The sequence below is a fragment of the Phyllobates terribilis genome, unplaced genomic scaffold (assembly GCF_046119375.1).
Source record: "Phyllobates terribilis strain yellow unplaced genomic scaffold, ASM4611937v1 Scaffold_5__5_contigs__length_657084704, whole genome shotgun sequence".
Taxonomy (NCBI): Eukaryota; Metazoa; Chordata; class Amphibia; order Anura; family Dendrobatidae; genus Phyllobates; species Phyllobates terribilis.
Window position 1 is genome coordinate 465,236,667 of NW_027362765.1, and position 24,230 is coordinate 465,260,896.

General features: G+C 39.6%; 1 protein-coding gene across 2 annotated transcripts in view; it reads right to left on the minus strand.

Moving 5' to 3' along the window:
* Positions 1–24,230, minus strand: part of ARID5B (AT-rich interaction domain 5B) — a 383,355-nt gene that overhangs the window by 75,037 nt on the left and 284,088 nt on the right. For both annotated transcript variants that reach the window (XM_073685411.1, XM_073685412.1), the window contains 2 exons: positions 23,230–23,282; positions 16,259–16,356 (listed from right to left, as the gene is read on the minus strand). In XM_073685411.1, the coding sequence (XP_073541512.1) occupies positions 16,259–16,356; positions 23,230–23,282 (151 nt within the window). The remainder of the gene's footprint in view (positions 1–16,258; positions 16,357–23,229; positions 23,283–24,230) is intronic.

The window sequence follows — 24,230 nt, forward strand, 5'->3', positions numbered from 1 at the left end:
AACCATCTCGATTGGGTTCAGGTCTGGTGACTGTGGAGGCCAGGTCATCTGGCGTAGCACCCCATCACTCTCCTTCTTGGTCAAATAGCTTTTACACAGCCTGGAGGTGTGTTTGGGGTCATTGTCCTGTTGAAAAATAAATGATGGTCCAACTAAACGCAAACCGGATGGAATAGCATGCCGCTGCAAGATGCTGTGGTAGCCATTCTGGTTCAGTATGCCTTCAATTTTGAATAAATCCCAAACAGTGTCACCAGCAAAGCACCCCCACACCACCACACCTCCTCCTCCATGCTTCACGGTGGGAACCAGGCATGTAGAGTCCATCCGTTCACCTTTTCTGCAGCGCACAAAGACACGGTGGTTGGAGCCAAAGATCTCAAATTTGGACTCATCAGACCAAAGCACAGATTTCCACTGGTCTAATGTCCATTCCTTGTGTTCTTTAGCCCAAACAAGTCTCTTCTGCTTGTTGCCTATCCTTAGCAGTGGTTTCCTAGCAGCTATTTTACCATGAAAGCCTGCTGCACAAAGTCTCCTCTTAACAGTTGTTGAAGAGATGTGACTGCTGCTAGATCTCTGTGTGTCATTGACCAGGTCTCTAATCTGAGCTGCTGTTAACCTGTGATATCTGAGGTTGGTGACTCGGATAAACTTATCCTCAGAAGCAGAGGTCTTCTTTTCCTGTGGCGGTCCTCATGTGAGCCAGTTTCTTTGTAGCGCTTGATAGTTTTTGCAACTGCACTTGGGGAGACTTTCAAAGTTTTCCCAATTTTTCGCACTGACTGACCTTCATTTCTTAAAGTAATGATGGCCACTCATTTTTCTTTACTTAGAATTTGTATTATGGCAAGAAAAAAGCAGCTATCAGTCTATTCCGTAGGACTATCAGCTGTGTATCCACCAGACTTAAGCACAACACAACTGATGGTCCCAACCCCATTTAGAAGGCAAGAAATCCCACTTATTAAACCTGACAAGGCACACCTGTGAAGTGAAAACCATTTCTGGTGACTACCTCTTGAAGCTCATCAAGAGAATGCCAAGAGTGTGCAAAGCAGTCATCAAAGCAAAAGGTGGCTACTTTGAAGAACCTAGAATATAAGACATATTTTCAGTTGTTTCACACTTTTTTGTTAAGTATATAATTCCACATGTGTTAATTCATAGTTTTGATGCCTTCAGTGTGAATGTACAATTTTCACAGTGATGAAAATACAGAAAAATCTTTAAATGAGAAGGTGTGTCCAAACTTTTGGTCTGTACTGTATCTGGTTCTGAACACCTTCAAATTCATAAAGACTCAAGTTTTTAAAAACAGGAAAATATGTAGGAAATAAGGTGTATTTTTTTCAAGTGGGATTGAACGTTAAAAGAAAAATGTTTTCTGAATGAGGGTGTAGAAAACACCACCACTTGTCTCCGTACCCTTGTGTTTCTATTGTTTACTAATGGTGAAACTTGATAGATCTCAATATAAATTAATGGGATCAATCAGGATTTAAAGAGGATCCATAATGAATCCATTAAAGTCATCCTGGATTCATAAACAGTGGAAGCCATACGCTATTATGTACGGAGCACAAGTTATTTTTCCATTATTATGATTGCACACTGCTTTACAGTTATATGGTCTCTGTAGAACTTCTCATCTCATTTTGTACTAAATAAGTCATCTGCAATTAAAAAATTACATTTCTTAACCCTAAAAAATCACTGCAAAATGCTGGTTTTAGGCGTCTCCCTTTCTGTCTTCCTTGTTCTGCCTGTTGTCAAGTGTAATCTGTCTCTAGAAGCAAGATGGATTACAGGAAGTATAGGCAAGTCTTTGGTCTCCCTGCTCCAATTCTTCTATCTATCAATCTGCCAAAGGCATGCCAGAAAGGAGGGATTTAGGTTCGGGCCAGGCAAGCCATTGAATAATGTCAGGCACTATGCATGGTGGGAAGTGAAAGAAAGGAAGCTCTTGCACTTATAATGCTGGCAGAATGCTGATAAAGAGAAACTGCCTAATCAAGAATAGGTAATGGCAAGTCACAGAGAATGAGTATCAGGACAGTTCCGGGAGACATTATTTCTGGACTGATATCTGCACCAAAAGCAGTTATAACTTTTATGAGGTTGATGAGGGCAGGAAGGCAAAATTTATATGAACGAGACAGGTATGCATTAAAATCTACAGTAAAAGAGGTTACACCTAAGTTGGTTGGTCACATGTCTGACGTGAGTGTAGAACTACTGTCGGCATCCAGAAATAATCAAGTATATATTTTTATGTAGATATTGGTATAGATCCCATCAGAAGTAGACATGTACTGTAACACTCCCCTTTAAATTCTTCGATCTGTAATGGTAAAGTTAGATGAAAGATTCCATGTGTGACACAGATCTGGTGTTATGTCATGGCATACCACTGTTATGTCTAAGCTAATGTATATTATGAATCCTGCGTCTGAACATCACCAGACAACAGGGTCATTGAATGCTCCAGTAGAATAAATTGAGCAGATAGATTTGTTGCATTTGCTCTTAGTCTTGTACAACTTTCCAGGACATGAATGTAGTCAGGGTTCCATGACGCGCGCTCACAGCGGCCCATACAGGCATGTTTTGCTGAGGCAAACTAGTCAGGATGTGTGGAAAATATATCAGGCTACAGCATCACATTTCTGTCTGGGTGATGTATTTCTTTTCTTTATGGTAATTTTGAAAGTTACAAATTACAACCTTGTTTTTCTGCAATTCAGATCTTGTTTCTGCCTGAAGTTTTGGAATGCATAATAAAACCAGTGTTTCCTCTTTAGCATATAATATACTTGTGTAGGTGGCACCTTTTTTGTAATGGACCATTTAAAAATAATGACTTAAAGGAAAACTCCACTTTTCAACAGCAATTCAACTAGTAAATTCTACATAAGATAGATGAGTAACCTCTCTTTATAAATTTTCTGCTAATGTGAAGTTCCATGATGTTTCCATAACCAAAAATTAAATTCAGTATTGAACCGATCACCAGAGAGCAGTCGTTGTACCATCCGAGGCTATGTTCATACATTGCGTTTTTGCTGTATTTTATGCTAATTTTTAATTTTAAAATTGTAATAGTTTTTTTTTCCTGACTGAATTGGAAAACTGCTGCATTTTTGAAAACTGCAGCATGTCACTACTTTCAGCATTTTTGCAGCATTTTTTCACCCATAAAAAGCAATGAGTAAGTGCAAAAAAGCAGCAAAAAATGCAGGAATCAGGTTTTGCTGCATTTTTGGTGCAAAAACCTCAAGAAGTTGAATCATGTTTTTAGCTTTCATCATGCACAAGAGACAAATGTATCTGATAAAAACGCAGCAAAACCTGCTTTTTGTAAGCAGCTTCTTTACTACAGGTTTTGCCTGCAGAAAAAAACACAGCAAAAACCCAACGTGTGAACATTGCCATATTCAGAGCATAAGGGGTAATGTTCTGAACAACCAGCTAGTAGAATTAGTAGGATAGCGCACAACATGGGGGATATTTATTATTACCGAGCTAGATTTAGGCTATGTGCCCACGATGCAGAAATGCTCAGGATTTTTTCCTGAGCGTTTCTGCATCTCCCTGGCAGAAAAAAACGCATGCGGATTGTACATGCGGATTGTACATGCGTTTTCCTGCCAGGGACATGCGGAAATGGAGCGTTAACCACTGACACTTCCGCATGAGGATTGACAAGCGCTTTCCAAGCGATTAGCATCACTTGGAAAGTGCTTGTGACAACTAGGTCACACTATATAAATCCATGCAAACTGCATGGATTTATATAGTGTGACCCGATGGCCCGCGCTGTCTCGCTTCGCTCGGTCCCGGCAGCAGTGGATTGAAAGACCTGCCGACGTCAGCGTCGCGTGACCCGTCACATGACTCTGACGTCAGCGCAGGTCCTTCAATCCACTGCAAAGTGCCGGGAAGCAAGCAGGAGCACAGCGCGGGCTGCCAGAAGGTAAGTATACATTTATTTTTTATTTTATTCTTTTTTTACAGATTTTTTAATGGTACATGGGTGTGGATGAGACTCTCCTCTCATCTACACCTGGGTACCATCCGCACATTAGAACGCTTGGATTACGCATCTACATATTCAGTGATGCGTAATCCATGTGGTCTAATGCAAGTCAATGGCGGCGAAGACGCAGCACTTCCGCAAAATAATTGGTAGTGCTGCGTTTTTATCCGCAATGATAATCCGCAGCGGAAATTTCCGCAGCATGTGCACAGCACATGTGGATTATCATTGGGGAACATTACTACCATGCGTTTTTAATGCGTTTCTGCAGCGTTTCCGCAGCTGCAAAAACGCTGCAGAAACGCATTAAAAACACATCGTGGGCACACAGCCTTAGGCTACTTGAAATTGTCTCAACCCCTCCTCATATCTACTCAACCCTCCTCCTCCAAACCCCACTTCTCCACCATTACAGAAGGTCAAGTCTCCTCTTTACTCTCCAAATCACACCTCACCACCTGCGAACTTGACCCAATCCCATCCCACCTCATCACTAACCTCACCTCAGTCTTCATCCCAACCCTAACCCACCTCTTCAATCTATCACTAACAACCGGAGTCTTCCCCTCATGTTTCAAACATGCCGCAATCACACCCATCCTCAAAAAGCCCTCCCTTGACCCTTCCTCTCTGACCAGCTACCGCCCCATATCACTCCTCCCCTTTGCCTCAAAACTTCTAGAACAACATGTCCACCTTGAACTGTCCTCCCACCTCTCCTCCTGCTCCCTCTTCGACCGTCTACAATCTGGCTTCCGACCGCATCACTCGACTGAAACTGCCCTGACCAAAGTCACCAACGACCTACTAAATGCCAAATCCAAGCGACACTACTCCATCCTCCTCCTTCTGGACCTGTCATCTGCCTTTGACACAGTGGACCATTCCCTCTTACTCCAGATTCTCTCATCTCTTGGCATCACGGACTTGGCTCTATCTTGGATCTCCTCATACTTAACAGACAGGACATTCAGCGTCTCCCACTCACGCACCACCTCCTCATCTCGCCCCCTATCTGTCGGTGTCCCCCAAGGTTCAGTTCTAGGACCTCTGCTCTTCTCCATCTACACCTTCGGCCTGGGACAGCTCATAGAGTCTCACGGCTTTCAGTATCACCTCTATGCTGACGACACACAGATCTACCTCTCTGGACCCGATATCTCCTCCCTACTAACCAGAATCCCACAATGTCTGTCCGCCATCTCATCCTTCTTCTCCGACAGGTTTCTAAAACTCAACATGGATAAAACAGAGTTCATCATCTTTCCACCCTCTCATTCACATCCCCCATCCGACCTATCCATCAACGTCAATGGCTGTTCACTCTCCCCAGTCCCACAAGCTCGCTGCCTTGGGGTAACCCTGGACTCTGATCTCTCCTTCAAGCCACATATTCAAGCCCTTTCCACCTCCTGCCGACTCCAACTCAAAAACATCTCCCGGATCCGTGCATTCCTCAGCAAAGACTCTGCAAAAACACTAGTGCATGCCCTCATCATATCCCGCCTCGACTACTGCAACCTCCTGCTCCGTGGCATCCCTTCCAACACTCTTGCACCTCTCCAATCCATCCTAAACTCTGCTGCTCGACTAATCCACCTGTCCCCCCGCTATTCCCCGGCCTCTCCTCTCTGTCAATCCCTTCACTGGCTCCCTATTGCCCAGAGAATTCAGTTCAAAACTCTAACCATGGCATACAAAGCCATCGACAACCTGTCTCCCCCATACATCTGTGACCTAGTCTCCCGGTACTTACCTGCACGCAACCTCCGATCCTCACAAGATCTCCTGCTCTACTCCCCTCTTATCTCCTCCTCCCACAATCGTATACAAGATTTCTCCCGTGCTTCCCCCCTACTCTGGAACTCTCTACCCCAACATATCAGACTCTCGCCGACCGTGGAAACCTTCAAAAGGAACCTGAAGACCCACCTCTTCCGACAAGCCTACAACCTGCAGTAAACACCACTGCACGACCAGCTCTACCCTCACCTACTGTATCCTCACCCATCCCTTGTAGACTGTGAGCCCTCGCGGGCAGGGTCCTCACTCCTCCTGTACCAGTCGCTGACTCGTTTTGTTAAGATTATGTAAATGCTTTTGTTATGTATATCCCTATCACATGTAAAGTGCCATGGAATAAATGGCGCTATAATAATAAATAATAATAATAATAAAATGGGCAAATTTGGTGTAATTTCCATGTATTTTAATCCACACTTTCTGTTCTATATCAAATCATCTTTCCTAGAAAGTTTTCAAAACTTACAGCGTAAGAAGTATCTAAAACATGAAGGCCCCGATTTACCAAGACCGGCGTTGCAAATCAGTTTTGATGAGGGGGTGTTTTGGAATCATGCGCGTCTTAAAAGTGGCGAAGACTGAAGTAAGACTTGTGGCATAAGGTTCACCATGGCTCATCATGAATTCGATAAACTGGGGTTACCACGCCCCATCCCGGCCCCAGCTTTGCCCATTTTAGTAGAGCTAGTTGAAACTGGCGTGAAAATGCCAAAAGTTGCAAAATTTTTACTCAGACTCATGTTGGAAATGTTTTGAAAATATTATTGCGATTTTTCAAACTGTGTTACACCGCCTGATTTCTGTCGTAAACACTTGGATGAATCAGGGCCTTAATGAATGTCAATTTTTATAACTGTTTTTTTTTTCTAAATTATGTTACAATGATTTTAAAAAGGGTTTTCTGGGATCAACAAGAAAAAAAAACCTTAAAGGCAATAAATGACTTATTTGACGAAACCCCTGTTTTAGTGCTATCCACCAATCTCTGACTTCTGTCCAGAGGATTCCGTGTCCAGTCTGCCCACATGACCACTGCAGCCAATCATTGGCCTCAGTAACAAGCTATAGATGGATGGCACCAGATCATTGAGGCCAGTGATTGGCCTCTGTGGTCACATGGACAGACAGCATGTGACTGCTGCAGAGACTGGTAGACCGCACTAGAGTTGTGGCTCTGAAACCACTGGGGATTTATTAGGCAAGTAATGTCTTTTTCATATTTTGGTCCATTTATTGCCTGTAGCTTAATTTTTGTTGATCCTAGAAAAACCCCATAAGAAAACTGTTACATACCTTACAGCAAACCTGGCTTCCAGGAGACTAATATCATATGGTATATATTAGGTAATGGTTTTATAAGGGGCGACATCATAAAGTCCATCGAAATGAAAAATAAATATTTCCGTCATCACTTTGGTTATGAAGTTTGTCTTAGGAGTTACAATAACTGAGATTTGAAACGAGCCCCTGAAATAATATTTTCATCATATTTGGGGTATAGGGAAGGACATTATTTGGGAAAGGCGTAATTCATCATTCCAGTAGAAAGCATATAAACTCGAAGTCCACGTGACATGCTAGTAAGGAGTTTAGTTTGCATCTTATTTCTCGCTGTGTCGCAGGTACCGAGCCACACGTAGCCCCCGACACTGTCCTCAAATTCATAAATGTGGCGTTTTTTTATGCAGTTAAATCAAAATACAGGCATAATTGCACTAATAAATATGTCCCATTTTGCTTCCAATATGTCGACATGTGTGCGAGAATGACATTTAATATATTTTAATAAGTGAGCAGATGAACATGCCTAAAACATGAAGTCACTGTTTATAGAGCGACTCTAAACAGAGTGGAGATCATCTAAAAGCCTCTATTCTGTATCAAAACAAGCGAAGAATGAAAGATTGTTTAAAGATACGCTCTTGGGTCTCGCTGGATCCTAACAGACATGTTTAGAGTGAACCAGAAGAATATAATCTTGTGAGACAGATGATTTTCATGTTTTGCACATCAGGGATATTTAGGAAATGAAACAAAGACCTCTAATATGGAAAAACATGTAGGGCCTTTCGGCTTTAATTAATAAAGGGATACAGTTTTATTTTCCCTTCAGCCCAAACTGCTTGTAGCGAAAACACCACTGTCTTGTAAAGATCTGCCATTGTCATATACAATAAGTAGAAAGCCTGGCATCATGTTTTTGGGCTCTATTTATAGCTGTGTTTGAGGGTCCTGGTTGGGTTTTCGTCAAGCCCTCATCCTGGTGGGTCTGTCTATAGAAAAATAAATTTCTAACAGCAGCATAAATATATATTTACTGCTTTACAAGTATATATCTTGCATCCACTCACTACGGGTGGAAGAAAGGTGATTCCGGCAGCTAAATAGGAAAGGGTTCTTTACAGTTGGAGCAGTCAGAAAAAGGTAGTAATGGCAGGCACTAGAACAGCTTTTAAAAATGGGGTAATGCTTTTCTCACAACAAATGGCATTGGGGGATGTAGATAATTTAGTGACAAATAATATATAATTGGTGGAGAAAGGTTGAACTTGATTGAGCTTCGTCTTTTTTTCAACCTATGTAACTATGTAATATTTCTGATTCCAGCTCTGGATAATTTTTCCTATTGCGGCAATAATAAAGGGGGGCTTTAAAAGAAGCCAGAAAAATGAGAACATAATAAGACCAATAGACGACATATCAATTTTAATATTGATACATGTTACTTCATGAGCAGTTAGGGGAGGGTATAGAAACATTCTTTAGCCAAAATGTTTCATCTGCAGATGTTTCCGAGAAATAAAATCTGATACCATTGCTACTGAAATCCCAAGTGAGTCATTCCTATAAACTTAAATGGGGAACACATGGGGCTCGATGCGGTATCCTAAACCATTTCACGTTGACAATTCTCCATTACAGTATTATGTTACTAAACTAAAGTTGTCACCTTGTTATATTATGGAAAAGGCAAAGAATTTGGTTACTTATCGATCAATCACTGTATTTTTTTATGAAGATTTCCAAGATGGAATATAATAGTTCTCTTACTTTAGACAATAGGATATTATCTAAATACAGTGCCTTTAAGTGATATCCTGTAATAGAGCACTAAAAAAATCAGAATGGGATATGTCTGAGATAAGGTCATAAGTATGGGGGTATAATTTATAGACCTCCTATCAGTGATTTCTTTGAAAAACACTATAGTCAGTTTAATTACAGTCTAGACTGCATTAAATTTATAAAGTCTTTTAAAGGCTAAAATGGATTTTCTATGATTTTACAGGCACTTTCCAAGAGTAAGGAATGTTCTAAAATAAAGAAATAACCCCTATGTGCTCCTTTAATCCCCCACTGCTTCAGCAATGCAGCTCTGGTGGTCCTCAACAGTTCTACAGTGAAGATGTCTCAACTACTACGGCCAACCATTCGACTCAATATATGACTGCTAAGGCCAGTGATTGGCTACAGCGGTCAGTTGACTGATGGATGGGAAGTCTTTACTGCATAACCAGCGGCATTCATGGGAATGGAAGAAAAATGCAAAAGAGGAGTAGTTATTTCTTTATTATATACTATTTGCTCCTGGCGATTATTATGTGAAAAATCTTTAGATGGCACAAAGATTTCCAACTATTTTCCAACGTAAACATGCGCAGACATAAAAAGTCAGCGAAAATTCACCCATTAATCATATTATATTATTGTTTTAGTCGTTAATCATATTTTTACCGTTGACCTAAAAATTAGCGACATACTGGATGTAAGCAGGGGAAATGGGAAGAAAAGAGTAAAGACTGAAAAGTGACCAAAATTCTGGAAACGTTAAAACTTGCCATACCGTTGAACGGCGCTCTTTTGTTTTAGAATTAATTTTTACAAGTCAAAGAACACTTAGTACAGTATCTCTTTAAAAAAGTCTGATGTCACAATGTATACGTGATCTACTACAAGTGGTAATCATGGTAATGTCCCTATCTGACATCATGACAGTGTGCAGCGTTACATGATGGAGCTCGACTTCGTAAACATAGTTCAATGTCAATAACACACACTTTATTCATTTTCCTTGTCTCTGCCATAAAAGTAATTTCAGTGAACATCTGTTGTAGATTTTGAAACAGATTTGTTTTAATGCTGTGTTTAACAAGCCTCTTTAATCTACATAGACTGATGCTAACCTTTTTTTATTATGTTATTTTGAAGATATCCTTCTTTTTTTAATCTTCCCAAAAACATGAAAAAAAATCAATATTATATAAGCAAATATGTTAATCAGAGCTAGGTATATATATTCTCAAAGCATCTGCTCTCGTGATCATAGGAGTGGCAGAAAAATTCAAGGAGTAATAATTTCTAGATTTTAAGTTATTATTTTATTGACGGCTATAAAATCTCTTTCTGTGCGTTCCTTTTTGTAGAATTAAATGTGCGGTTTCAATCCTGAGATTTTAGATAAAATATTACAACTGCTAATTTAATTAAATAGGACAAAAAATTAATGTACAAACTACGGTGAGTTACATTTTTTATCAGTTTCTCTTTCTTTCTTCAATAGTAACTAATGCTTGTAAGTGACCTTTCCAGAGGATTTCCTAATAACTAGATAGTTTGGTTAAGCATGTGTGACTGCTTTATGGCTGAAAGGTCAGATGCTTAAGTACTTGGGTTACGTTAAAGCTCTTTTTTTGATTTTACACACTTGGTTGATGCATGATGCTTAAATGGAATAAGAATCTCATTATGTAAGCCTCAACAAAAGACATATTTAGATAATGGAGTGATTAGGCTGATGACATGAATGATGACAGCTCAAAGGAGAAAATCTATGATGGGCATTAACCACTTCCAGCTTTTCTTTAGAATTTTTACAGAGTTTCTAACATTACATTTACAGATACATTATATTTTACGTTGTTGCATCAAATTGTAATTTTACTGAACAATCCTTTTTTCGACACTGATTCATCACTTTGCGGTCTGAACTGGATCAACAGGGGTGAAATACAGTTAAAAAGCCTTCTTTCAATATTTCTAAGGGTAAGTACACACGCCGTCTTTTTAAAGCGGATTTCGTCTGGGACAAACCTGAAAAAAAGTGCTAAAAAGCGTAAAAAATAATGAACATGCGCTCTGCAATGTCAAAACGACTTGCTGTGCATATGTTTAATCTTTTCTAACTTCTTTTAATTGCTTCAGACTTTGAAAGCCGTAAAGCGGCTCAAAGAAGTGACCGGTCCATTTTTCAAGCAGCTTCCACTCATTATCCACTACTATCTTAGTTTATTAAATTATGTTGGAAGAAGAAAAACTGAAAAGAAGGCGCTTTAGGAAAAACACCACCGCATTTCCCTCTAGCGTCTGTTGCGTAAAAAACTTTGCATGTACTCCTGCGGGCATATTCCCTTTAAGTGGCGTTCTCGAAATGCAACTTCAGCAGCACAATACTTCCCAGCCTCCCAGCTTTGCTGGGGTTATGCGATCTTTAAAATTGATAATTGGGACCAGTGGCATGGCCGTGCTGCTGGTCCGAGCTGAGCTCTTTCTCAGGCAGTTTTGGAAGGACAGGAAAACTCAAGCTGTTAGAGCAGCGTGAGCAAGCTTTATAGCATAGATCTTGGTTCCGCTACATGCTACTTGCTTAGGTAAATGGCTACTCAGACTGCAAAGACAGCTGTACCCTATAAAATTAAAACACCCCTCCGTTCTTGAGAATTTTTAAAAAGGGAAAAATTGCAAAGTTACTTGTTTTTACAAACACTGCAATTTTTCCCCATTTCGAAACTGGAGACAACCCCTTTAAAATTCCCTGCTTTTTACAACTTGAACATAAGCCAGCAGCATAAATGTACATTTCCTTTCATTTTACCACCTATGAGAACTATTAGCGTGATGAAATGTATACTTATATATAATACACATTGGTCTTCAAATGATAAGGGACAGAATGTAACCTGTTTAGTAAACCAATACATAGGACAAAAAAGTAGAACCTTAAAACAGCTTTTAAAAATCTTCTGAACCATACCAAACAAAAGAAAATGTAATAGCAACTATAAATCAGAATGTTGCATTGGTGATTTAATATCTCATAGACAAGAAATGTTCAGACTCGCAGCAGGAGACAGAAGCCTATACAAATTGCAATACCTACTGGCAGTGAAGCACTAAATTGACATCTCCTCCACAACGCTCACACAGGGTAGAAATGACTTGTTCATAGAAAATGTCATTTACATCAACCCATCCGTTTGAAAAGCAAATGCATATCTCTTTATAGGTGTTAAAACCGACATTGCCGCTTGTTCTAATGAAAATATTAGGTTGTATACCAAAGTATAACAATGCAAATGCTATAATTACAGATGTTTAAGTATCTGTGGAACCCACTAAATTAAGGACCAATTACAATTAACACATCTCTCACAGTCTGCACTTTTCCCGGTACAGATTTTGCTGGGTTGTCACAAACCATCAGCACTCTGTACTGTACTGCTATTATACAAAGTCGGCACTGTTTTAGGCAATGACAGGGAACATACCCTTAATTATTAACTATAGATCCTTACATATCAATATCTCACAGACACAATCGGCTCCGCCCATGAACATCTCTGATTTGCCGCACTGTCAAGCAAATAACATCTGCGTGACAGCGCGGCAAATCAGGGATGTTCGTGGGCGGAGCTGATTTTTTGGCGCGAACAAGCCGGAACCCCGAACATGAACCCGAATTTGAAATGCAGAACAAATTCACTCAACACTAGTCCTTGGCACATCTACTTACCACCATCACGTGGTGCATCTTCACAATATGCCAAGACTTCTGGCTGCGACTAGACCGAGGACTTCTCTGGATTTACGTGTTGTAAGGTTGTGGTGATGTCGACGACGTACACAGCATTCTTACGTTCTCTGTAGACATGCCCAGTGTCATCCCCAACCTAGTCGCACCCAGAAGTCCCAGCCTAGTGTGAAGATGCAGCACAGTGATGCTAGGTGGTAAGAAGATTCGCGGAGGACCATCTGAGGGTTAGTGAGCAGCGGATATGAGTGGTAAGGTATTTTTTTTTTACATCTTAAGTTTATTATGCCGAGGTGTCTGGAAAGACCTCAGAGTATACTAAAGGACATTCAATTCACAAAGAATAGATTTGCTGGGAATCGATTTGCCAGGAAAATTTGACTAATTCGAACATTGTCAGCGCAACTCATCTCTACTTTTTAACTCCATCATATAATGAGCAAGAATCTACAATTTCAAGTTGTTCCACCAATTTCATGTAAATACTGCAGGAAGGATAACCCAACACAAACCAACATATAAAAGTAATAGGTGCTAACTTTTTACTGCACATACCATCTCATTTACGATGCAGTCAACATTGCGCTGGCACAAATACTTATTTGCCATTTTGGCACATTTCGAAACTCTAAATACGTGTCTTGTGTCTTTATTGCATTCTTCAATGTTCCATCTGTTTTCAGTCAAGGAGAAATGGATATCTGTTTAAATCCTAATTTTAAGGGTTTAAAAGTCACATGCTTATTATTCCTGAGGATGTGGTCAGGCATTAATTTACTTTTAATGACCCGTTCAAAGCAATTATATTTTCATTAAGAAATTGTCGATTGATTAAAATGTCAGATACAAGCAGCAGACTGTTTACATCGTGGCACCGCGGTACTGTCTTACAGTCCTGTAATGTACTTTACAGGATCAGGAGAGAATTAGGAAATTAGAGACAACGCGCTTACATTTTTTCACTACAATTAATTACAATGTGGGCCATTTTATTACTTAAAGCTGGATGAATGCTTTAATCGCTTACATATTTAAGGAAATTATTTCATTACTCATCCAAGGAATTGTTTCTCATGTCTGCAGAACCATTTAAGTAAATTAAACCGTATGGCATATAATTTTTCCAAGGAGAGAAACTGAGAAAATGAGGCAAAAAAAAACAAAACAAAACATTTTTGTGGAAAATAAACTTTTTTCTATTTTAAGACATGCACATATCTGTGTACACAGTGAAGATATATGTTCAAAGGGACATGACATTTGCAATGAATTGTAGAGCTGTGTTCAAGCTGTGAAACAGGATCCTTCCAGTACTAGAGGTACCTGCATTACATTAGATTTTTTTTTTCTCTCACATCCTGAAATATTACCCTTTCGGTCTGTATGTAATTAAATGTAATAGTCATTGTGCATTAAAATGCACATTATAAGAACAACTGCCAAATGTCTTGAATCTGAAGACGAAGAAGGGGGGGATTCCATCCAGGAATACAAAATCTGATATCCCAATTCAACAAAAATAAAATGTTTATGAAAAGCTTCTGTTCTTTTATAGCTTTACTGCATAATATGATCATTAAAAGGCAAAAGTCACTGATCATCGAGATGAAAATTGCATTCTAATCATTTTCTTTATATAAAATGAACTAGAATAGCTAAAAAAACCTATTTATCTAAACCTAAAAATACACAACTAAGTGAGTAAATATCACCATTGCTTATTCTAAGTGGGTAGTCACGAAAAAGTATAAGGACTACACCAAAGAAGTGAATGGCACAAAAGAGACATATAAAAATATAGGAAAAAGTATACATTTTATTAATACATAAAATTACAATATATTAAAATAGTGGGGAGCAGTACACAGAAAAAATAAGAAAGATCATGACAAACGTATTCATAAGACGTATGGGTGGGAGAGGCTAGTCAGATTGCTATATTATCAGTAAACTAGTTATATAGAAAATGAGATATAGCATAGATACATATCAAATAGACTAATGAATGTATAAGTACTTAATAGGTAAATAGATAAACTGAATTTAGTCAAAAAGCAACATACCATAAAAGAGAAAAATAGCATATAATTCTGGACCCCAGGATTCCAACATACGTTTCGCCTTTGGCTTTCTCAAGGAGTCCATCCCTCCCACACATATGTCTTATGAATATGTTTGTAGTGAATTTTCTTATTATTCTGTGTACTGCTCCCCACTATTTTAATATATTTTACATGTATGTATTGATAAAATCTATTCTGTCTCTTTTGTGGTCATTCACTTCTTTAGTGTAGTCCTAAAATAAACCTAAGTCCAAACAAGGAAACAATCTAAACCATCAAAACTTCAATGTGAATCTTTATCCTACATTATAGTTAATGGTAGAGCCAGAAGAAATGCAGAACTTCCAAACTTTCACTTCAAATGGTAAAGTACAGCCCAAATAACATATCGGGTTAACCACAACTGATCTACAAGCTTGTCATAAAGTTATCCAGGCATATGGACAAAATCGTTTAACGCCTTGGCTCAGACACATCAGGTAGACATTTCCCATTCTAAGTTGAATTTACAATGCAATATATTGCTCCCATACTCCAGTCCTTATAGGCCTAATAACAGGCAACTGGGTTAGCTCAGCAATGTGGTGTCATGCTGAAGCTGGGGAAAAAACATTCAAGGTGGACAGTCTATGACAGAGGATGAGAAGTGCCTGTGGTACCAAGTTGGTGAAACCATTTAATTTACCTTGCCTTACTCAGAAGAAGGACTGTTTTGCTATTTATTTGTGTTGAAGAAAGGACTGTTTTGCTATTCCTTTGTGCTGAAGAAAGGCTGTATTCATTTTGGAACTATAAAGTTCATGAAGGACAATATACTATATTGATATAATATCCCTGTGCCTGTTCGTATCCAAGGGGCTACCTGAGAGCTGAAACCCCAACAGTCTATGTTAAAAAGCAACTATAACTATAGAGAATTTGCACCTTTTATAACTGTAAATGTCCCACAATGACCATCCAAAAAGTTGAGATGTATTGTCCTGCAGCCCATGCATTGTAGGCTCTTTTTCTTCACTTGCTTGATGAGAGTCGGGAGAACACCAAAAACATTAGATGATTGGTTGGTCCTGCCAATGGATTCAGCTGACTTTTTTAAAAAAAATTCTGTGACCATCTTATCTTCTACTATCTTAATAACCAAGTACCTGTTGATGCTAAATTAACTTAGGACATATCTTAAGGCCCTCATACACATTAAATGGCATTGTTAAGCCAATTATTCAGCCATCTAGGCCGACTCTCCCATACACAAGAGTACTTGTTCGGTGTTTTTTATGAGAACACATATCAGCCAGTGGCTTATCTCCAGAAGACCAATACAATTGGCATTCGCCCTGGACATATTAGATTGTAGACCAAACCCATTGATATGGGCAGATTCAGATGACATTAGTCTCATGGGTATAGGGTCCTTTAGCATTTATGAAACCATGTCTTTGGATGACTTCAGGTAATATCAGTATACAAGTATAACTTACTATCAGATTTCACATATAAACATCAAGATCTAATGTTACATCACAAAGCAACTAACACAATTCTTACCTTTCGTAATGCCTCCGAGTGCAGGTGGCAGCACTGGTGCTCCCTGGATTTCCACCCAATTCATCGTAAATATGTTTCCATTGCCTCCGAGCTGTAATCTGCACGAAAGCAAGAGGCGTACTTATTTTAATATTAATGTTCTCTATATTACGGTTTGCAGAGTGCACATTTTACGCCAGACAAGAATAACATTGTAAAATTATCTAGTAGAACATTTTATATAGCAGAGCGCTGTATGATCCATAGATTCAAGACTATTCAAACAAATTATTGGCAGAAGAGTTATTACCCTGCCCTAGTTTCTGTAAGCCTCAGAGGGGGTTTATTACACTTGACTACATCTTCACTCTCATATGTTTTCAAGACAAAGAACCTGATTTACACTTATTCCAGAACAGCAACAGGAAAAATAAATTTAGCATTTCAGCAGCAGTTGTGAAATGTCAAAGGTAAATATCAGCCTTTAACCTCTTCCTGCCTGCAAAACATGCATTCGCTTTAGATCCCTTGTTGCTTCAATATGAAATTAATGAGAAAATACAATGCTCTATTGATTGCAATGTTCATTTGGATGTTTTTGTTTCTTTCGCTCACTTTGTGGTTCAGATGCATTTGACTTAACAGAAAAAAAATGTACTGTAATTAGTGGACGGCAACACTTTCCAAACTAATAAGAATAATACATTTTAAGGTTGGCATATTCTTTATAGATAGGAGAAAAAGTATACCTAAAATTGTGTGAAAGTGTGTGTGTTTAACACGTGAAACGCGCGTAGGAGCTCTGCACTTTCTGATTACGCATTCCCTGGGGGGGCTTCACCTGCGATAGGTCGTTGTGTAAAAAGTGGGATGCATGTGAAAGTGGGGTAAATCGAGCAGAATTTAAGCAAATCTCAGTATTATTTAAATAAAATTCAGTCTACGTTTTTGCAGTAAATTACAGCATGAGGTTTGTCATCAGACTGCAAATCACAGGGATTTTAGGTGATTGAGATGGCGCTGTCCACAATCTGATATTCTGTAAAATTATAGCTGTAAAATATGAAATGCAATTTTAAAGGGGTTCTAACAAGGTTACAATTTTTTACCTATCCACGGGATATAAGAACCCGATTAACCATGAGAATGGGTGTATAAAGTCCCTTACTTGAATTGAGAAGCAATCAAGAAAACTGTTCTATTCTAAGCCTATGGGACTGACAGAGCTAGCCGAGTACAGTGCTTAGATATCTCACTAGATGTCATCGATTATAAATAGATACATGGCGGTGCATGAATTTGACTGATTGGTTCAAAAGATTGGTGTCAGTCCCAATGATTAGCAACTTATCCTTTTACTATAATGCCCCCCCATAAACAATAGATAGCGATTGGCTAAATGATGGTTCTGCCAATGGTTCAGCCAACAGCTATCTCTCTTGGCTCAGCCAATGTTATTTTAATGTGCATGGGCTCATTAACTCTACAGCAAAAAAATCTAGTGATTAGCACTGATGTGAAAAAAAATTAGATGAACTTTTTGCGATTGAAATTCCTTTTTCTACTACTTTGAATCAATTTTCATTACTAAACAAATAAAATGATGACCCTCCCCTTTCTATGGTGGAAGGCGTAGAGACAGAGGGTAGAACTGCTTCTAGCATTCAGAGATATGGAAGCAAGTCCTCGCCTTATGAATGGTGCTCACTTCTCATGTTTTCTCCTTTTGGACCCTACTTTACTCTCTCATTCTGTGAGTGCGCGGAAATCGGACTGCAGTCGGATGTCGATGTTTTCCATGGACTTGCATGCCTGAGTACAATCCGAATATCAGATCAAACTTTGGCATGTTGCCATTTGTTCCCTGGATCGACTCTGTCCAAGGAAAAAAATCTGATATGTGTGCGGTCCCATAGAATAACATTGACCTGAGTGCTATCCGATGTTTTGTTGGATCACACTCCGACCAAAAATACAATCATGTGCACGAGCCGTAAGGCCAAATTCCTCAGCTCCAAGTTGGGTTCCAATTCATGATTTATTGCATATACTAATGTAATAATTCAGAATCACATAATATTTCTTAATTATTCTACTATTGTGTACATTAAAAGGCAATTATAGATGTGCAAGAAAAATTAGACCTTTCGCAACTGTAAATGTCCCACTTTGACCATCCAAAAAGTCGGGATGAGTTATAGTGCAACCTAAAGCTATGTTCACACATCATGTTTTTTTCAGCGTTTTTTTCAGCGTTTTTTTTCTGCAAATTTTCAGCTGCGCTTCACAGTACCAGCAAAGTCTATGAGATTCCAGAAATCTCATGCACACATCATGTTTATTTTTTGCTTAGGATTTTGTGCTTTGCATGTTTTTTTGCATAATAGAGAATGTCACTTCTTTTCAGCATTTTTTCACCCATTGGAAATAACGGGTGGTGAAAAAAAATGCTGAAAAAACGCACCAAAAATGCAGGTATTAGGTTTTTTTCAGCGTCTTTTGTGCCAAAACCAGAATGAGATTTTTTTTTTCACTCAACTTTATGTACATGCATAAAAGAGACAAAAGGACAGTGAAAAAAACAAACCAAAAAATAAGCAAAAAAGCAAGAAAAATCCTGAACAACCTCCTGGCAAGAGATCAGGTTTTGCTGCAGAAAAAAACGCTGAAAAAACCATGATGTGTGAACATAGCCTTAGAATGGTAGTCTCTTTTTCTTCAATTACTACCAAAGTAAAATACTGGCCAAACACAGTTTATATGTCGGGATCCACTTTTATATTACAGTGTATGACCGTAAATCCAGATGCCAGAATGGATTGAACAGACTCGATTTTGCGGAAAGGATTATAATGTTTTCTTTGCAGATCTTCCACAGTGCTGCGTAACACATTACCCCATGTCCTAGAACTGTCTACTCCACGAACCTCGCATCTTATGTTTACACGTATGTGACGTTAAGAGGGAAACTATAGCTGTGATTAGAGTATCTCCCAATTAAACAGGAATAAGTTCCATTTAATCAAAGCAGGATCTGGAAACAATTAGCCGTGACATCTTTCATTTTTCTAGTGGAGTTGTCATCTGTGAGTGTGTGTTACAGCTGAGCGGTTTACATTGGGGAACACAAAAAAAAAAAAAAAAAGGATCGTAATCTTTTCTGCTTTATCTAATGTTTTCTTGGTTCAAAGAACATAATGTTCAGTCCGTGACCATCAAAATGTATTTTTGAGCTAAATATAGAGCTCTCATGTCAGATAGCATTAGTTATTAAAAAACGAGCGCAGAGAATTTTCTGAATAACTGATAACTTCCTGTTTATCTGCTCGTGGCATTTTACCCTTTAAGATATTTTACACTACAATTAAAGCTGATAAGTGCAAAACCCAATTTCTTAATGGCCGCTGCTGATAATGTTTTAAAGCTTTTAAATACATTCCACATTATTAGACATGAGCAGATGTCAGGTATTTTGCCAAGTGAAGTTTTCTTTTTTATACAGTCTTGGCGGCTTATACAGTAATAAGCTCTTTCTTAACATGGGAAAAAATTACAGACCCAACTAATTTCCTTGACGGGGAAGAGTTACATGTGTTTTCCACTTGTACATTTTTTTTTTTTTTACGACAAGTTTACAATACTTCTAAAGCTGGAATTAATCAGGCGTCTCTCCAAGGCTATTTCAATAAACCCCCTATGTGAATTGCTATTCTGAAATATTGTTTATTTTAGCTTTTACTCCAAATTTGTTAAACAGAGAAAAAGTTACATTTCACAATTCATTCCGCGAGCGCAATCTCATGAGCTAATGCATTATTTTCACTGGTATTCACTGGCAAGAGATTCGACCCAACCAGGGCTGTGGATTCGGAGTCGGTGTCCATGTTGGTGGAGTCAGAGTCGGTATAAAATGGACCGAGTCCAACTCCTAAAATATACAATAAATTGGGTACAGTGATTCAATGCAGTTTGTGGGGAATATTTTTTCATAAGAATTTGGGAAAGTTATGAAATGTCCTATTCCTGATCTAAGGGTCTAGACTTTTAGCTGAGATGAATCTGTGCTACAGTAAATTTATCACTTAAACATGAGCCATGTATGAGGGAGTCGGAGTCATGGAAATTGAGGAGTCGGAGGTTTGGCTTACCGACTCCACCGCCCTGGACCCAACAGGAAAATCTATTTGTGCAACATAAATTTTTTGTAAATGGAGAATAGAAAACATATTAAAGTAAAAGTCTGATTGTACTTAGAATTGGGTACTAACATGTTAAGAATTGGAGGGCTTTCCTTTAAATTTTGGATACCTTTCTTTTTTGTTGTTGTTAAGTAATTTCTTCTGGTACGTGTTCTAACATTTATCCTCTGCTTGTCAGGTCCCAATGGCAACTAGAAACTCAGCTCTTTGATATAAATACGGGCCCGACCTCCATAGGTATATTATGGGATGGAATGAAGGCATCCAGTAGAGGGAAATTATCGAAGGAGATCTACAAATCTAAAACTGAATCTAAACTATCAACAAATACCGTATTTTTCGGACTATAAGACGCACTTTTTTCTTCCAAAATTTTGGAGGAAAGTGGGGGGTGCGTCTTATAGTCCGAATACTATATTATTGTATGTCCGCATGCTGGTAGGTGTGGGGGAGCGGCAGCGGGGGATCAGCGGGGCACTGGAGGCAGCAGCTGCCTGCTGCAGCCTACACTGTTCCTGCTAGTAAAGAAAATTAATATTCCCTGCTCCCCACGCCCATGGGCGTGGAGAGCAATGAATATTCAGTTCTCTTAATAGCCGGCACTGTATCCGCAGCACGGCTCTTGCTGCTCTGCAGTCTGTGTGCCTGCTATTAAAGCTCATGAATATTCACTACAACCCACTCCCATGGGTTGTAGTGAATATCCATGGTTTTTAATAGCAGGCACACTGACCGCAGAGCGGCAGCAGAAGCCGCGCTGCAGTACAGTGCGCCGGCTATTGAACAGACTGAATGGTCACTGCTCCACACACACAGAGTCCCGGCGTGGGGAGCAGTGACTATTCCAGCACAGCGTCTCACACTGTGTGAGGGCGCATGGCAGGGACGCCATGCGCGCCCTGCCATGCGCGGTTCACACAGTGAGAGTATCGGCAGCAGAGCGGGACAGCGCTGGAGGAGAGAGGAGGTATGATTGTTTATTTTTTTAGGCAGCGTGATGGGGGCTCAGAGGGTGCCATACATGCCAGGATGGGAGCTCAGAGGGGTGCCATGCATACCAGGATGGGGGCTCAGAATGTGCCATACATACCAGGATGGGGGCTCAGAAGGTGCCATACATACCAGGATGGGGGCTCAGAAGGTGCCATACATACCAGGATGGGGGCTCAGAAGGTGCCATACGTACCAGGATGGGGGCTCAGAGGGGTGCCATGCATACCAGGATGGGGGCTCAGAATGTGCCATACATACCAGGATGGGGGCTCAGAAGGTGCCATACATACCAAGATGGGGGCTCAGAAGGTGCCATACATAGCAGGATGGGGGCTCAGAAGGTGCCATACATACCAGGATGGGGGCTCAGAAGGTGCCATACATACCAGGATGGGGGCTCAGAAGGTGCCATGCATACCAGGATGGGTGCTCAGAGGGTGCCATGCATACCAGGATGGGGGCCCAGAGGGTGCCATGCATACCAGGATGGGGGCTCAATGAAAATGGATTGAAATCCCTCCGGTATCTAATGGGGAAGTGGAGAGGAGTCCCTGCTTTAACTACTGGGGAAGTAGGAGTCTTATGTGACTACTTAAAGGAGTTGTCTGGTCTAATAAGTCTGTGACTGCAGAGTTCCTAATCCCCCCAGCGCAGCTGCGAGGATTCGCCGGATTCTGAGCCAGGATCATCGTTATACATAATCCTATTCAGAGTCTGACTAGTGGGCACGGCCTCCCTCCATACACTAGACAGTAGTGCCCACTGGCCGACTGTCACTAGACAGGGCGCTCAATATAAGTGTATAGATACAACAGTATGTATAACGCATACGTACCTGACGGTCCTGGCTAAGAAACTGGCGAAACACTGCATGTGCCGGGGGGATTCATAATTCTGCAGTCACAGAGTGATTGTAGACATCAATTTAGAATGGACAACCCCTTTAAGAAATGCAGAGGGAACTCAGCAGTAATAACTGGGACAGTGGGGACGGAACCGTTATAACGAGCTGGGCCTTATATGAAGAGAGAATGAAGACTAGTGGCGAAACTTTAAGGATGGCCATTATGGGGAGCTCAAAGTCATACATTATAAGGATTGTCCACTATTCGGAAAACCCCTGCTGAATCCCTGTTATCCCCCAGTCAATTAATAACGCTTATACTCACCTCCAGTGAGTGGTGTTGGCACCGGCTCTCCAGGGGATCGCGTGACATTGTTATGTCTCGCCATCCCTGAGGCCAATCAGTGATGGCTTCACTCTTCCCACCTTTGGACAAATCAAGACATCTGGAGGAACTAAGAGAGCAGCTCCCACTTCCTCCAGATGTCAATTATGTCTGTAGGAGAGTTATTTTACTAGGGGGAAAACATAGGGATTCAGAAGGGGTTGTCTGAGTAGTGGACAACTCCTTTAAAGCTCTTGGTCCCTAATGCAATATTTGTACAAGGGAACCCCAAGCATGAGTTGTTACCGTTAACCCCAAAAATGATTTATTCTTATTTGTAGGGGGGGGAGAGGAAGGGTGACTGCAGGTAGCAAAATCAGGCTCGATCATCCGTGTTTTTTTTTCAATTGTTTATAGTTTTTCTATATTTTCTTTTAAATCAATAGTTCATCATTGAGACCTTTCAGTATTATTGTGGCATCTACCTTTTGAAACTAGACCTCTTTATTCCATTGACAAGTAGTGTTCAAATACGGCCATACACTTTATTGTGTCTCCTCGGGTAATGGGATCACTATATACGGTACTATAAGAGAGATGCGAAAAACAATGAAATATTCAGATCACTTACTGTTTCATATCCTCCCAGTTTTTGAGCAGCTTGAAACATAGTCCAAAGGTTAACTGTTAGAAGGACAATAGGTATTTAGATAAGCATTGCATTAACCAGAGCACTTCAAACAAATACATATTAAACGATAACAGCAAGTTCATGCCAAACGGATCAAAAAACAGAGATGTAGATAGAGTTTACAGTTATGGAGAAAAGATCTGCATTTCTTGCAGTCTAAGCAGCTGTATAATATCATGAAAATTTTATGAAAACTGCACATGGAAAGACTTGGGCATGTTGTTTATAGGTCATATTATACAGGCTTTATGGGTTCATAACATAAAAAAAAAGTAGTCTAAGCTAAAAAAATTTTTTTTTTAATTTTCTCAAAATACACCAAAACAATATAAAATATGTAGAAAAGTAATAATACAACACCAACAAAAATCGATAGCAGTAGACACAACGCACATCCTGTTCTCCACAAACTACACAAGTCCTGTTTACTAAGAGCAGATTAGAGGAAGTGTGACTTTCACAACATCACTTTTCATTACAAATCTATTTTTTAAATACTGTAACGCTTTGTATTTTTAATATCATTATATATGCCCTGTTTGGGAAAAAAAAACTACACAATCTGCTGCTTTCTTGTACTTCACGTGAATAGTTTGTATACTAAATTGTACATCCAAAAGTACCATATTATATTCACATGAACTATTGAGGACTTCAACAATAGTTTTTTACAAAGTTTTCCGATTCATGCCAGGCAATTGAAAAGGGATTTTCCAACTTCTTAAAGTATATTTTTGGAACATGCAAACCTTTCAAATTAAACTTTGGTCCTCCATTAGTTCCTGCTGTCAGTTATGACACATAGGCCCTGAATCACTAGACTGTGTACTCCAGTATTAATTAGGGTCGTGTAGGAATATGCCAAATTCATTAAAGGGAATCTGTCAGCAGGTTTTTGCCATGCAATCTGAAGACAGCAGGAGATAGAGACTGCAACACAG